Source organism: Notamacropus eugenii, chromosome 1 (genome assembly GCF_028372415.1).
Source record: "Notamacropus eugenii isolate mMacEug1 chromosome 1, mMacEug1.pri_v2, whole genome shotgun sequence".
Taxonomy (NCBI): domain Eukaryota; kingdom Metazoa; phylum Chordata; class Mammalia; order Diprotodontia; family Macropodidae; genus Notamacropus; species Notamacropus eugenii.
Window position 1 is genome coordinate 737,380,096 of NC_092872.1, and position 15,400 is coordinate 737,395,495.

General features: G+C 37.0%; 1 protein-coding gene across 11 annotated transcripts in view; it reads left to right on the forward strand.

Annotated features, from left to right (window-relative positions):
- The window catches only part of ZNF638 (zinc finger protein 638), a 145,477-nt gene that overhangs the window by 66,429 nt on the left and 63,648 nt on the right, over nucleotides 1-15,400 (forward strand). For 8 of the 11 annotated variants that reach the window (XM_072643252.1, XM_072643956.1, XM_072644690.1 and 5 more), the window contains 2 exons: nucleotides 8,671-10,192; nucleotides 13,941-14,002. In XM_072643252.1, coding sequence (XP_072499353.1) covers nucleotides 8,873-10,192; nucleotides 13,941-14,002 — 1,382 coding nt within the window. In that variant the 5' untranslated portion in view covers nucleotides 8,671-8,872. The remainder of the gene's footprint in view (nucleotides 1-8,670; nucleotides 10,193-13,940; nucleotides 14,003-15,400) is intronic. The other 3 variants (XM_072649210.1, XM_072649952.1, XM_072650256.1) reach the window with 1 other exon arrangement.

Consider the following 15,400-nt stretch of genomic DNA (forward strand, 5'->3'; position numbering starts at 1 on the left):
AATAGAGACTGGAGTCTGCAGTCTGAAGCTCTTTGTTGTGGTTGCAGAGCACCTTTCTCAGTGTTCTTAATATATGGTAACTGAGTTTCTAGAAGTCGACTTCTCTTTATTTTCTGTCCTATGTCACTACTGATCATTAAGTTTTGTAGCACCCTGAAAACAACCAATGACTTAAAGGTTTATTTTGGAAACTGCTCTTCAGTGCTGGTGCTGTTTGCCTTTCCCATCCGTCATGCCTCAGTTTAGGGTCATGTTGGAATAAGGAGAATAGTTTTTATCTTAAACTAAATGTTAAAAGATGTGGGAGAAAATGTACAAAACTTTGCCAACCAAGACTTAGTTCTGCTGAGGTTTTTTTTTTTTTCAAAGTTTTTGTGGGCATGTTGTGATGGTGGTACACTAGTGGTTTGCATTGCACGTCACATTTTTTGATGGCGTAATATTGTAAAGCATCAAAATTTTGCTACATTTAGTAATCCGTTTTGACCTTAATCCTAATAATCCCTAATAAGGAAACTAGACATCTCTTAGTTAACAAACTATTAGGTTAAAGCACTGAATAGTTAGCGTAAAGTACAATTTTCTAAGTTTAAGATTCCTAGTATCAAGCAGATTCTAGCTAGCCCTAGGTTCTAGGTCCCCTTGCCTGTGTAAAGGAGAGTGAATAAAGCTGACCTCTTTTGAGTTTGCCTTGGTGATGGGAACATTGTCCATACCGTTATGGAATAATTCCGGGATCTTACTAGTTGCCTAAGCTCAGGTTACTGATAAACTGAAGATGAAATGTATCTCTTCCACAGTGCTAGGAATGAGATTACAGGAAGCTCTTGTCTGTGGTAATGGCTGTCACAGAAGGATCCCAACAAAAGTTATTGTGGCCCTTTTGCTCCATTTCCTGATAAAACTTCTGAACCCACTATGTAAGGTTGATGGGTTTGGGACTATTGTTTTCTTGGGACGGGCTTAAAGCTTTATAATAATCCACATTTAAGTCGTGATTTAAGGTTTATAAAACACTTTAATCACAACTCTAAGATGAGCGTGGAAGTATGTTTATCTGTGCTTCAGAGATAAGGAATTGGAGTCCCTGAGCGGGCACATGACTTGCCTGACCCAGTAAGTGTCTGATTCTAACATGGTCCAGCATTTTACACTTTGGCACATGTCATCTGAAAATCTGGATTAAACCAGCATGTCCCTGACTAGTTTGACCACGGGCTTGAAATATATTTGCAGTGTGGAATATCATGGATAAAGGAAGAATCAAGAAAATTTGGAGCAAGATGGTACAGTGAGTAGAGTGCATACCTTGGCATCAAGTAGAACAGAGTTTGAATCCTGCTTCAGATAGTTAGTAGCTGTGTGACTCTGGACACGTCACTTAAACTGGCCTAGCCTCGTCCATCTGGCAGAATTATTGGAACTGGCAAATGAATTAACAGATGAAACACCTAGCAAATCTTAAAGGGCTATATGTAAATGTCGGTTCCCATTAAACATTTTCATAATGAACATTGCTGAATATAATTGTTTTTGGTCTGTGCAAAATTGCAGATCTAATGTAAAATTTAGCCATAACTGAAACTTTTTCATGTAGTTTTCTGTGTAGTTCATTCAGCATTTCAGGTGGTTCAGAGTAGAAGCTCTGCTCTTGATTCCTAAGAGATTCTGATGGTTGGCCACCCTCATCCTCAGACATTTTATGTTCAGTTTCTACCCTTGTTTTAGATAGCAGAGAGCTTTAAGCTTTAGAGAAGTATAGGGAGCTCTCCTTAAACAGTTGTTCTTAAAAAGTTGTTGAAATGACATGCATATAAAAGAGAATAATGCTTATAGGATTTGGCCCTTCCAGATTTAAGAATGATGGTAAATTACAGCACCTGACTTTCCTGTTCTGTCCTTGGTTTCCTGATTCAGAATTCACAAGAAGCAATTGACCCTAACATATCTATTGCTTTGTAACCAATGTTATCAGTGTATATATATAAGCTTCCCTTCCCTTATGCTTTCCTTTAAGCATGAAGGGACCAAGGAAATATTGTTTTGCTGCCTTTTGTTCTGATTTGGAATTGGGAATAGATTTTCCTATGGTAGCAGTTTTTTACAGAGTTTATATTGATTTTTAACATGAAGAGTCTTAACTGACTTCATAAAATTTATCTACCTTTTCAGACTCTGCAACCCATGAAAATGTTTAGGCACTAACATGACTTGCAGAGTCTGAAAGCTTTTTTACAGATACCTATTTTGAGTGTTACTATTATTAGGCATTTATTAGATGCCTCCTATGTATTAGGCACTAGTTATACAAAGAAATTCAAAAGAGACAGTTCCTTCTTCTGAGGAGCTCCCAGTCTAATAGGAGAGAGAACATTCAGACAGCTATGTACAAACAAGATACATACAGCACAAATTGGAGATAATAAAGGAAAATCCCTAGCATTAAAAGGGATCAGGAAAGGTTTCTTGGACAAAGTGGAATTTTACCAGGGAGGGTGAAAGAAGTTGGGAGGCAGAAAGAAAGGAGAGACCGTTCTAGGCATACGGGACAGCAAGAAGATGGGAGTGTTTAGTTCAGAAAACAGCCAGGAGACCGGTGTCACTGTATTAGAATATTTGGGGGTATATAAGGTGTAAGAAGACTGTAAAGATAGGGAGCAGATTATGAAGAGCTTTGAATGGCAAAGGATTTTATTTAGGGAGCCCCTGGATTTTATTTTGTGGGGTGGTAAGGAGTGACATGGTCAGACTTGTGCTGTAGGAAGATCACTTGGATAGCCAAATGTGGGATGGACTAGAGCAGAGAGAGGCTTGAGGAGGGAGTGAAATGAACTATCAGGCTTCTGCAATATTCTAGGTGTGAGGTGATGAGGGAGTGGACAGTGTCAAGAAGTGAGAAGGGAGCATGCACAGGAAATGAAGGTAAAATTGACAGAACTTAGCAACAGATTGGATGTGGGGAGGATATAACATGTAGGTTGTAAATCTAGGGGGACTGGGAGCCTAGTGGTACCACCAACAGTCATTGAGAAGTTAAGAAGAAGGGAGGTTTTGGAGGGGAATGATAATGATTTGAGTTTTGGACATGTTAAAGTGTTTACAGGACGTTCATTTTGATGTCTAGTAAGTACTTGGAATTGGAAACCTGAAGGTTAGGGCTGGACAGATAGCGGAGAATCATCAGCATAGAGATGATAATTGAATCCACGGGAGCTCACCAAATGAATTTGTAAGTAGTATAAAGGGAGAAGAGAACAGGGGACAAGACAGTTTTTGGGAACACTCATGGTCAGCAGATGAAGATCCAATAAAGGAGACTGAGAAGGAGTAGTTAGACAGGTAGGTGGAAAAACTGGAAAGAATAATGTTCTGAAATCCTAGAGGAAAGAGTCCCAAAAGAGGGTGATGTTGACCACATCAACAGCTATAGAGAGGTTAAGAAGGATGAGGATTGAGAAAAGGCTGTAAAATATAGCGGTGGTAGAGATCATGGGTAACTTTTGGGAGCCAGACTGCAAAATTGAGAGAGAGAGAAGAGAGGCATAGCTTTCTCAAGGAACTTAGCTCTAAAAGGAGGGAGAGATGTGCCTAGCAGGGATGGATAGATCAAAGATGGAGGTGACATGGTCATTTGTGTAGGCAGTAGAAACATAGCCAATAGAAATATAAGATTAACACAGTGGGATGATAGAGAGGGCAGTCTGAAGAAGATGGAATGGAAATCCCCATTACTAGAGATGATGACTGAAGAATTTGTTCTCAATTCTAAATGACTAAGAAAAATTTTGGATCACAGCAGGTTAGAAGGTACTGTTGAAGATGGCTTGTTTATGATAATATAGGTTTTTTATTCTTTTTGTTTTTACATCACAGTCATTTCTGGATATTAGCCTTACTGGCCCCCCCCCCCCCCCAAAAAAAGCAGACAGTATTCCTTTATAGCAAAAATAGTGAAATAAAACCAACCAAAACGATAGTGTCTGACAGCGATATGCTAAATTCTGTACCCGTAATCGTTGGTAGTAAGTTGCAGCTTTCTCATGCCTACCGTGTGCCTCCCCATTGTTCTTTGGGTAACCCCAGCTTTGATTATGATTAGCATTAAATGTTTTAGAATGTAGCTTACTGGAAACAGCAGTCACCAGGCAGGTTAGGAAGACTTGAGTTGACCCTTGAAGGAAGGGGAAGGGATGGACATTTCCAGAAAAAGAGGATGGTTCAGGGAAAGGGCCAGAAGAGTATTTGTTATTGTAAATATTTGGTGACTAATGAATAGAAAGTCTAGCTGAAGCAGAAGATTTGCATAGGGGAGAGTATTGAGTAACAACTAGATTTTTGGAACATTTCTACCAAAATATGATAAAGTAAAGCATCTAAGTGTAAAGTGTTAAGCCCTCAGCTATCCAGAAAATTCTTTTGCCCTGGACTCTCATTTTTGGATAATTTCCACAAAACTACTTATTGTCTGAACTCTAGAGCATAAGAACTGGATTTTACCTTGGTGATTGATTACCCAAGTTGTGTGGTGTTGCATTCATAAATACGTAAAATGTCATCCTTCTGGATTTCCATAAGCCTCTTTATTTTTCTGATTACAATTATAGATTTATGTTGTTCTACTTTGGAACTATTCCACTACCCCCAGAGTTTTCCTTTTTTTAAAATAAAACATTTTTTTAATAAAGCATTTTAAAAGCGTGACTGTAGCCCAGCCTTCAGGGATCCTTACCTACAGATTAGTTGACCTCCCTTTCTATTTGAGTTTGATGTCCCAGGTCTAGTAGGTAGTATTGGACTAGGAGTCAGGTATGCCTGTGTCTGCCTGCTCTGTACACTTGATGGTTGTGTAACTTGGCAAGTCATGTAACCTCTTGTAACCTCAGTTCCCTCATTTGTAAAATAGTGATAAAAGCACTTACTTTACAGGGTTGTTGTGAGAACCCAATGAGAGAACATAATTTCCTTTGAAAACCATAAAGAATGCTAGCTTTTATTATTACTTTTCCTAGCTTTGTTTAACTTTCTACTTGTGATTCGTACAAGCTATTGAGCTGATTTTATTTTGTGTAATTTTTTTTCAATAAGTAATTTGTCCCAACAAGGTAGATACTTAATTGAGTGCTGTTTAAAACCAATTGGATTAGCTCTTATGTTCTCTTGACTATTATTTCTATACTTAAATAGTTTGGAAATTTAGCTACAATGAATGAAGAAGTAAAAGCTGGACTGTGTGTAAAATACACAATGAGAAAACAGCCATGTTTGGCATAGTGGCTTGAAATACAGTAATGTGTAGTAAATGCTGTTAGTTGATTGATGTTTGATCACAAAATAGTTGAAGAACCTGAAATGCAGGGTGAGAAAGTATTGAGATTTAAGTGAATTTCAGAAAGGCAGCTGTTGAACTAAGGCCACCCCAGCGCTATATAAAAGCACGGCAGGAAACGAAAAACATGCACTGGCAAACTTGTTCAAGAACATTGACTTTTTGTCAGGGAGTTCTCTTTGCTTGCTGTTCTGCTGCGCAACTTGGGAGTTGGCTAGAAGGAACTATTTAAAGGAATTCTTTATCTTTTCAACTCCAGCTAAATGCCACATCAGCCTTGTTTGGTCTTTCTCAGGCTTCAGATAACATTTCATTTTGCAATTTTGGCATACTTAGATCGTAAGTGTAGCTATCTGTTTGGATGTTCTGATTCCCCAAATAGACTTTGAAACTTTATGAGGACAGGGACCTTTGCTATCTAAACCTTGTAATTTCCCTGTGTAGCACAGTGCTCTGCACACAGTATATACTTTACAGATGTTTCGCTTCGTGCTTTGTGTGAGCTGGAGCACAAATATTCCCTTGAGAGATTTGAAGACAAATGAAATCAAACTATGTGAAGTGAGTGCTTTTTCTGTGTTTCACATTGAATAGATTTTATCCTACAGTTTGATGTTGTGTGTAGAGCATTGCAAAGGATGCTTTTATGTTCCACCTTCAACGGGGTGAGTTACTTTAGTGCAACAGTTGACGCTATAAGAAGCAGAGACGATGTCAGTGGGGCTTGGTATAGAGTTTCCTTAGGCAGTAGTCCCCTATGCCAGTGATCACAGGTCCAAGCCATACTTTGATGTTAATCAGAAGGGTCATTCTTGAACTGGAGCTTCAGGAGAATGAAACAAACTTTTATTTACATTCAGAAAAAAGATTGCAAGCCTCCTTGCCCAAGAAAAATGAAAAGGAGAAATTTTAGGGAGATTCTAACTCCTTAAATTTCATTTTGTTTTGAGACAGCACATTTCAGCCTATTTTTAGGAGAGCACATTTTTCACATATTCTGAAATAGCTGAGATGGAACTTTGGAACTTTATTGTGGGTTTAGTACTTGGGGCCAGTGATTTTTAACCTGGGGAGAGGGACCTAGAGCTAAAGAAGTATATGTAAGCAATAAAAGAGAAAAGAAAGAAGTATCAAGGGGAGGTTGGTGTGGGAGGGGTCTCCATATATTAATGGAAAAAGGTTCCCAAGTGGCCAATATGCACATTATAAAATTCAAATTAAATACTATGATTTGAAATATATAATTGTAAACATATTTTCTAATTTGTAAAGATACTTGAACAGTAATCAACTTAATTTTCAAACAACAAAAAAAGAAATACTCTCTAAATCTAGTTCTACAGAGAGGATCATGATAAAGACTTTTCCTATGTGATGCTGAGCCAGTAAAAACCAGTAAAAGATAATTGCTTTAATTTCAGAAAGCATGAATTAAGCACTTAGGGTCAGTACCATTTTGTCTACTAGACAGATAATCCGTGGATAGCTGAGCACACAATCAAGAACGTAATAAATACTTGTGTATTGACTATAGTGGTTTCATTCCAGTCTCCTTTTTTGTAAGAAAATTCATGACCGGCGATGGAAATGTAAGAATTGTTTGAAGAAATAAGCTAATAGGAGATGTTTGAGGAAAGGATGTAACTAAAAAGCAACTAACATTTACTATGTTAAAAAACTATATAAAAATACATATATGGGAGTCTTAGAGTAGAGTTTGGAAAGTAGAGAGGAATCTCAGTTGTTCGTGGAAGGACAGGAGAAGCCAAGAGAACTGTACCAGAACCAGACATTTCCAGACCAACTGTTCTAAGTCCCAGGAGGAATTGTATGCTTTCATTTCAGAGCTTGCCTTACAATAAATGCTGTGTAATTTCAGAGCCTACTTGCACCCCAAAATCTCTTGCCTGTGTAAGCCTTAGATCCTTAAAAAAAGAAAAAAAAAATCATACTGATTTGTGCTTATTCTGTACAAGGTGCGATAGAGCCAGAGACTGGGAATAGACCAGTCTGGTTATAGTCTAGGGTTTGAGTAGAGAATAAATGGGTGATCAGGTTGAAGTATTAGAGTGAAGAAGATTGTGAAAAGTCTTGAAATTCTCTATGAAGAATTTGGACTTGAGTCTTATAGGCAGTGGGGAGTCATTAAAAAATTTGAATAGGCTGGTGATATGATGAAAATGTTATAGAAAATTAGTTAGGTGACTGCATTTAGGCTGGATTGTAGAAGAATGGATTAACCAGTTTAATCTAATAATATTAATATTATTCTCCAATTTACAGGATATCATGCATAGAGATATGGGAGGTATGGACAAATTTGTAGCATGACCTAAAAGATGGTAACTGAGTACACTGAGTTATAGCAGAGACCACATGATATGGAAGCAGGCACAAATGCATTATGTGTCCTTGGCCACCCATGCTCGTGTCAGGCATAAGGAGCAGTTGGCTAGAAGCTCTCTGAAGTCTAATGTTGTCTGCCACGTGCTGAGTCAGAGAGGAGGAAGGGCAGCAGGGCTTTTTCCCTTCATGCATCTTTAGGGAGTGTAGTAGCTCCTTGAGTGTTACACAGTTTGATTGTCCTTGTCTTCTGTCTTTGGAGAGTTTCCAAGAAGGTTGTGCCAACTTATGAAAGGCTAAAAAAAAAAATTGTTAGTATTTAAACCCACAATTCATTGTTAATGCACAATTGATTATTATAGGGGTTTCAGTATATTTATTTATGGAAGTCGTTTCTCCAGTCACATTAAGTTGCTGCCTAAAGAAAATCTTATAGTTGTATTACCCCTTTATATTGTATAGGAATAGCTAGTGAACCAGTTTACTTCTAAAAAGTATGACTTGTGATATGTCTCTTAAAATGTTTGATATGTCTCTTAATGTTAAGTTTTACTGTTCTGTGGGCATGCTATCTTATAATTGAGAATTTAAAATTAAGTTCATCACAATCTGAAGTGTTCAACTTTTTTTGCCTATGTATTTTTGTAACATTACAACAGCCTGAAATAAATTCCAAAATCATTTTTGAAAAAAAAATATTTAAAGTTTTAAAATTGTAAGCTATTGCCCAGCACCTTGGACAGCTCTTGTTACTCTCTGGGAGAAGATGGGGAAATGTCCAATTACCACTATGTCAAAGTGTTTGTATTTTTAAGAACAAGAAAGAAAATACTGAGATCATTGTGATTTTAAATTTTTCCTGAAGCTTCTATTCTAAAAGCATTTGAAATTTAGCTTGGTTTCATGATTTAACGTTTCATAATGTTTTTCACTGGCTATAGAATCCACTTCATAAAATAGTTTGAGTTAAAATGATCTAATATTTGTGTTTTAACTTTCAGCTTTGTGTTATTCTTGGAAAATTTCGCACCACTTGTGAATTCCTTGAACCTGGGCATTGCAAACCCACTTCTGTTGGGCCCATCTCCTTTGCAGTTTGCTCAGATTAAGACACAGTTGGCTCTACAACAGCTGAATGCCGTTGCTTCACATGGTTCAGCATCACCTTATTCTTTATTAAATCAGTCATTCTTGAAAATAGCCATGTCAAGACCCAGGTTTAATCCTCGAGGACACTTTCCAGGTCAAAGGCCACAAGCACCTAATCCTTCTGGGATGAAACCTCATGGAGGATATATGAGAACTGAAACAATGGGTATCCCAAGATTACATCCATCAGGAAGACCCCATGGAATTGCACAAAGATTTGGGGGCCATGAGTCTTACCAGAGCATGGGTCCCCATAGGACAAATGTTCAGATGATGCAACACCGAACTGACCCAAGATTGGCCAAAGAAAAAATGGATTTTCATGAAGCCCAACAAAAGAAGGGAAAACCTCATGTTGGTCAGTGGGATGATAGTCCTCGTCCATCTGGAGCAGCAGGACTGAAACGTGGTTCCACAACACACATTACAGACCAGAGTCCTAAAGTACATAGTCGATACACAAAGGAAAGTGCATCAAGTATTTTAGCAAGTTTTGGATTATCCAATGAAGACCTTGAGGAGCTCAGTCGATATCCAGATGAACAGCTAACCCCAGAAAACATGCCATTGATACTGAGGGATATAAGAATGCGTAAGATGGGGCGCTGGTTACCTAATTTACCTTCACAGAGAAGCGGTAAAGAATCCCTTGGTGGTGAGACAGTTTCAAGTAATGTGATTGATTATGGACATGCCAGTAAATATGGTTACACAGAAGATCCATTGGAAGTACGAATTTATGATCCTGAAGAACCGACGGAAGAAAATAAGAATGAATTTCAGTCCCAGCAGAATATTTCCGTGTCTGCTCCAAATGTGATATGTAATTCAATGTTTCCAGTTGAAGATTTGATCAGACAGATGGGTTTCCAAAGTGAGTCCTCCAGTAATCAGTCATTTTTCCCAGTTGATAGTGCAAGCAAGATGTCAAATTTAAACATGACAGGACAGTCTGTCCTTGAACCAGTGAACTCTGTGAGCCAATCTATTAGTCAAGCAATGAGCCAGTCACTTATTTCTTCAATGAGCCAATCTCTGATACCACCTCCTATGAACCAACAGTCCTTTTCAACTGAGTTAATTACACCTGTAAGTCAACAGGAGAGGATTTCTCATGAACCTGTGATTAATTCATCTAACATGCATATTGGGTCTGGAGGTGGGAAAAAAAATTACTCATCAGAACCTGATGCTCCTATTCAGTCTCCATTTGGAATTGTAAAAGCATCTTGGCTGCCCAAGTTTTCACAGGCAGGTGCCCAGAAGATGAAGAGACTTCCAACACCTTCTATGATGAATGATTATTATGCTGCATCTCCAAGAATATTTCCACATATGTGTTCTCTGTGTAACGTAGAGTGTAGTCATTTGAAGGTGAGTGGTTTCTAAAGATCACTGTATAATTCTCAGCGCCTGAGTAAATTATATTCTACATTCTGATGTGTTGTGGTATTTATTGGAAATTAAGAAACTGACAGGCAATTAAATCTGATCTTTATGTAAACTATAAATTTTTGGAGATTTTATCATAAATTATCTCTCTGAATAAGATTAAAGTATTTCTCTGCTTGGATGAGAACTTAATCCTATGAATCATGTGAAAAGTTGATATGTTGCATTTATCTTTGGTACATTCTTTGGAGATCCTTAGCAGCCTTGCACATACCTGTGTGTTCAGGGCCAGTGACATTTAATGCTGATTTAAGTGTGTTCTGACTGGGAAACATGGGCCAGATAACTTTTAATACTTAGAGGTGAAGAAATGGAACACTCTAAACAAGTTAGTTTTCTAAGGTGACAAAATTTATGTCAGAACTAAGATAAGCATTATTTCTGTCCCTTAACACTCATTTGGGTATATGGCTTCTTTAAAAAATTACATACATATATGCATAGATGTATACATTTTTTTGTTGACATTCTGTTTTTATGTTGTCTAGTTCAGGGATTCTTAGCCTCTTTTGTATCATAGACTCCTTTGGCATTCAAAGGAAACTAATATTTAAATACAGTTATCAAAATATTAAGAAAACAACTTCACAGGTCCCACACTAAGAACCTTTGGTTTAGGTTTTCCTCTGGAGAAATTCAGTAAAGCTAGGATATATTGCCTCTTGATAAATGGGATTAATAATTTACTGAGGCTTTTTTATATATCTAGCATATATTTTTAGAGACTGTAAGATGATGACAGAATATGGAGAAATATAAATGTGGATTTTTCAGGTTTAAGTACTTAATGGTTAGTGTAGCTGTCACTATATAAAATAGTAAGGAAAAAGTAGGATTTTTAAGTGATGTAATATGTTATACTCTTTCATGATAATTATGTGGAATTCAGGATTAATTTCTTTTGTAGTTTGTTTAATATGCTTGTGTAAACTATTTTCTGCTAAAATCCTTTGTAATTTGTAGTCTAAATCCTTGGGCTCAAAATAGGGGAAAAAATCCTTCGTACAGGAGCAGGTTTTTGTTAAAGGACCTTTTTACTTTGTACCTTAATCATTGTTTTTGAAGCCTTTGGAATCCATGCCCAGAGTGTGAGTCTTCCTCCCATCTTATTCTCATTTAGTTTAAATCCTTCTCTTCTCTTCCCTTAACCACATTCTATACTTACTAAGGATTAGCCTCTGATGCTCATTTCTGGAGCTGCGGCAGTTGACCCAAGATAACCACTGTAGAGGCAGATGTCCTTGGTTGTCACCATATTCTTTTAGTTTTAGCCCCTTTTAGAAATGGGGTCTCTGTTTCAATCTGTTTAGGGGGAAAATGTCATATGATCTTTATCTTCTGAGCCTAGAGAGACTAGAGATTGTTATAATAGAGATTATTAGGAGAAAATAAGAGTAAATGAAGGAAGTCATCCCAGATTCTCTTATACACAAAATGTGTGTATTCATTGTTGACTTTTGTAAATACACACAAATTTCATTTCTACTTTTGGATGATTTTTAATAAAGTTCAGAGAGATAGATTTCAGCTTGGTATAAGATAGTATCTTCTATTAGAGGTATGCAGATTGGCATTGGTTACTTTGAAATTTAGCTTCTCTGTCAATGAAAGTGTTCAGGCAATCCGGTCAGGAATGTTGTAGAGCAGTCTGCTTGGGTAGAAGAATTGAATTAGATGACCTTTAAGGTCTCTTCCAGTTTTATGTTTACTTCTTTCTATTTAAAGATAGAACTTTATTTCCCCTCTCATGTTTCTTTAGCATTAAATTTGTCTTCATGCAGGATTACAAAATTCTCTACTTCTAGTCATTGGACAGTTCACTGTTGTAAAATTTTCATGTGGCACAATGTTTAAACATTTGTAGCTCAGGACAAAAATATTCTTTTTAAGTGGCATCAGGAGCTTGTATTATAAATGTGAGTATATGTGTATGTTATAAATTTTCTTTCTAGGAAAGGAAAGAAAAATATAACTTGGATAAAGAAATGGAACGTAAAAAGTATTTGTTCAGTAGTTATCAGGTAGACTTTTAATCTGTAAGAGAAGTTGCTTGATTTGGAGCTGGTTTAGGTCCAGATGCCATCTCTGCCCTTCACTACCTATGTGGGCAGATCCTTTAACTGTTTTGGGTCTGCATTTCCTTACCTGTAATTTCACTAGATGACCTCTTGGGTCCCTTAAAACTTTAAATTGTTAGGGTTGACCTTATGATGTTAAGGATAGTCTGTCAGTGGCAAAAGTAATTCAGTTTAGGTTGATGAAATTTAGAAAACTTAGAGAGGGATGTAAACAGAAGATTGATCATTAAAAAACTCATAAACAATGCTGTTCTTGGTCTTCTTATGGCCTATCACCTCTAGATGGGTATAGGAAATTTCCTTTTATCTCTGAGAGATAAAAATTAACTTCTGGACATTTTGATAATGTAGATGCCATTGTGGGAGATTTCTTACCCAAAACATAAGAGGAAGCACTGTCAACTTGTAGGTACTGCTCCTGTTGCCCCCTTTTGGTTTCTGCTGGCAGGAAGTTTGTCAGAATTTCCCCATTTTAGTTCCCAGTCAATATTTTGTGGGAGAGGTCTTAAAAAGTCAGTCTGGCTATACACCTAAACGACTCCTGGTGCAGAGACTCCATATATATTACGTTAGCTTTGCCTCTTTCTGCCCTAAGCCAGATTCTGCAGTTAGTAGCAAATGATGGTTTTACCTGTGGACCCTCAGCTGGGATGTTAGCAGTAGACTAGTATTTGAAGCAAGAGAATTGTGTACTCTTTTACTTTTTGTGAGACTCACTATATGAGATAGTTTTCTGGTTTGTGTTAGAAAAAACAGCATTAAACTATGTTTTGTTTTCAGGTAGTTCACTTCTGGTTCACTTCAAGAATTGTACTAGCTTTTTGAATGTTTCAGGAACTGATGGGGTGCATTTGTTATTTTAGGGCAAAGTTCTTGATGTTGTTATTTCTTTAACCACTTACTAATTTAGTAATGCCCAATATTTAATTCTTTTATTATATATAAATATATATGATTTGGTATAATTTTAAAATGAAAGCAAACTTTACAACTTGAAATGTGTTTTTAGAGTATATGAAACCATATCCTTGTGTAGATCTAACAGGGACCTCTTTTTAAGAAGGATATCTGTCATAAATGATAAGATTTTGATAAGTATGTATTTTATACTGTAAGTCATTAAACACATGTATATGGAGGCCACTTGTCATAAAGACCATTTTCTTTAAAACGTAGGTGGTCTCTGGCATTTCTTTTTTCTTTTGGCAAAAATGAACACTATTCTCTCTGCTTTTATTAAAAAGATTTTTTTTTTAGTGGTCTCTTTTGAACAACTTAGAAATCTTGAAGTCTTGCCTATGAAATGAAATAAGGTAAACAAAATTTTTGTGGTAGTTTACTTATCAGCAACATCAGTAAGTTGGATGTTGAATGTAGTGGGGACTTTATTTTCTTGTCTTTGTCAAGATGATTGAAGATATATTTTAGTGTACTACCTGCAAATAATTGTGCATTTTAGTTTTGGAGGTCAGATTAGTTGCTGAAACAATTGAGAAAAATCCTTAACTCTGACCCTAAGAATTCATAATTATGGTGGACATGTCATGGTATGGCATACTCTAACTTCAGCATTTTCCCCCCTTTTCTAATAGAATTGGATTCAGCATCAGAATACACCTGCCCACATTGAGAGCTGCCGACAGTTACGTCAACAGTAAGGAAATTTATTTTTTCTTGGATAGATAAAAGACAATTTAGAATTCCTGTTGGTAACTTTAAATCTGAAACGTTTTTGGGAAATACTTAAGGCATTTTCATTTATTTTACAGACATATAGTATTTGGTCCTTTTTTAATGGTAGGAAGAATATTTTGAATTGACTGATGGAAAAATGTCTAGTGATTTTTGTCTTATTTGCTACTACTCTCAGGGCACAAAATCACTGAGTTGCTTCTCTCAGTACGCAGACATTTTTAAGGTAAATCTTTTTTGGTCTCTTTTCTTTGTTCCTCTAGGAAGGACCTATTTTGGAACAGATGAGTTCCTTTTTTGCTTTTCTTTATGTGTTTTGGGATTCATTCATTAGTCATGTATTAAGTATTCTTGATGTGCAAGGGTTGGTTGCTGGGGAAACAGACACAAAAATCCTCCTTGATTGCCTCCTGGTATCTCCCCCTTTGGGGGAGATCAATCATCATTTTCATAGATACAGGGTAATTTGAGGAGGCAGAAGAAGAGGATATTGGGGTAGACTTGATGAGAAAAACCCAGGTCATCAGAAAAAAAGGTGAACCTTCCATCAAGGTGAACTGGGAAGATTGTGTACTGCTGCATCTCCTTTTCTGTTCCCAGATATGTGAAATTTGGAATCTTCTTAGGGGAATTTTTCAAGCACAAGTTTGCGCTACTAATGTAGGACCAGAAAGCAACAAAGACAGTAGTTACAGTCTTTTCTGTCTCGGGGACTTTCTTAAATGGTAGCTTTGGCCTGGAGGCAAGTCTCATTCCAGGTACTGCCAGGTGTCTTGGTAGACTTAATTGTATTTGGCTTTCAGGCTCCACCCTAGTAGAGAAGCTGTTTTGTTATCTGGCATCTTCCAGAGAACTGCTAAGATTGTGGGTTTTTTGAGTTTTTTTATATTGTACCATAAAAATATATTTATATTTTATTGGTATAAAACTCGTATGCGTAGGTCCTCAATTCCATATCTGGTGGCTTCTTGCCTAGGACCACTTAGACCATAGGTCTATATTATCCCAATTTCTTCCTGAGTCTGGGAGAGGTTAAGTTCTTCCCCAAGGTCCTATAGGTAGTAACTATTTGAACTCTTCCAAACTCCAAGTTCACTATTCATTATTTCAGGTTGCAGTTGCTGCTATCACAGTCTTTTAATCCCTTGTGCTGAGGTTTGGGCCTCTTATAGAAAGTCCTTAACACGTTAATTTTATGCTTCAAACAGATTGATTCTAAACTAAGTTTGAAAACTGAAGGGTGTTATTGCTTTATATGGAGACTATTCAAGGGGGTGGAATCTTTCCTTTACTGATGAGGTCGGTTATTCATTATGCAGTGGTCTAAAGTTTTCCCACCCGTGTCATGAGAGGTGAGAGG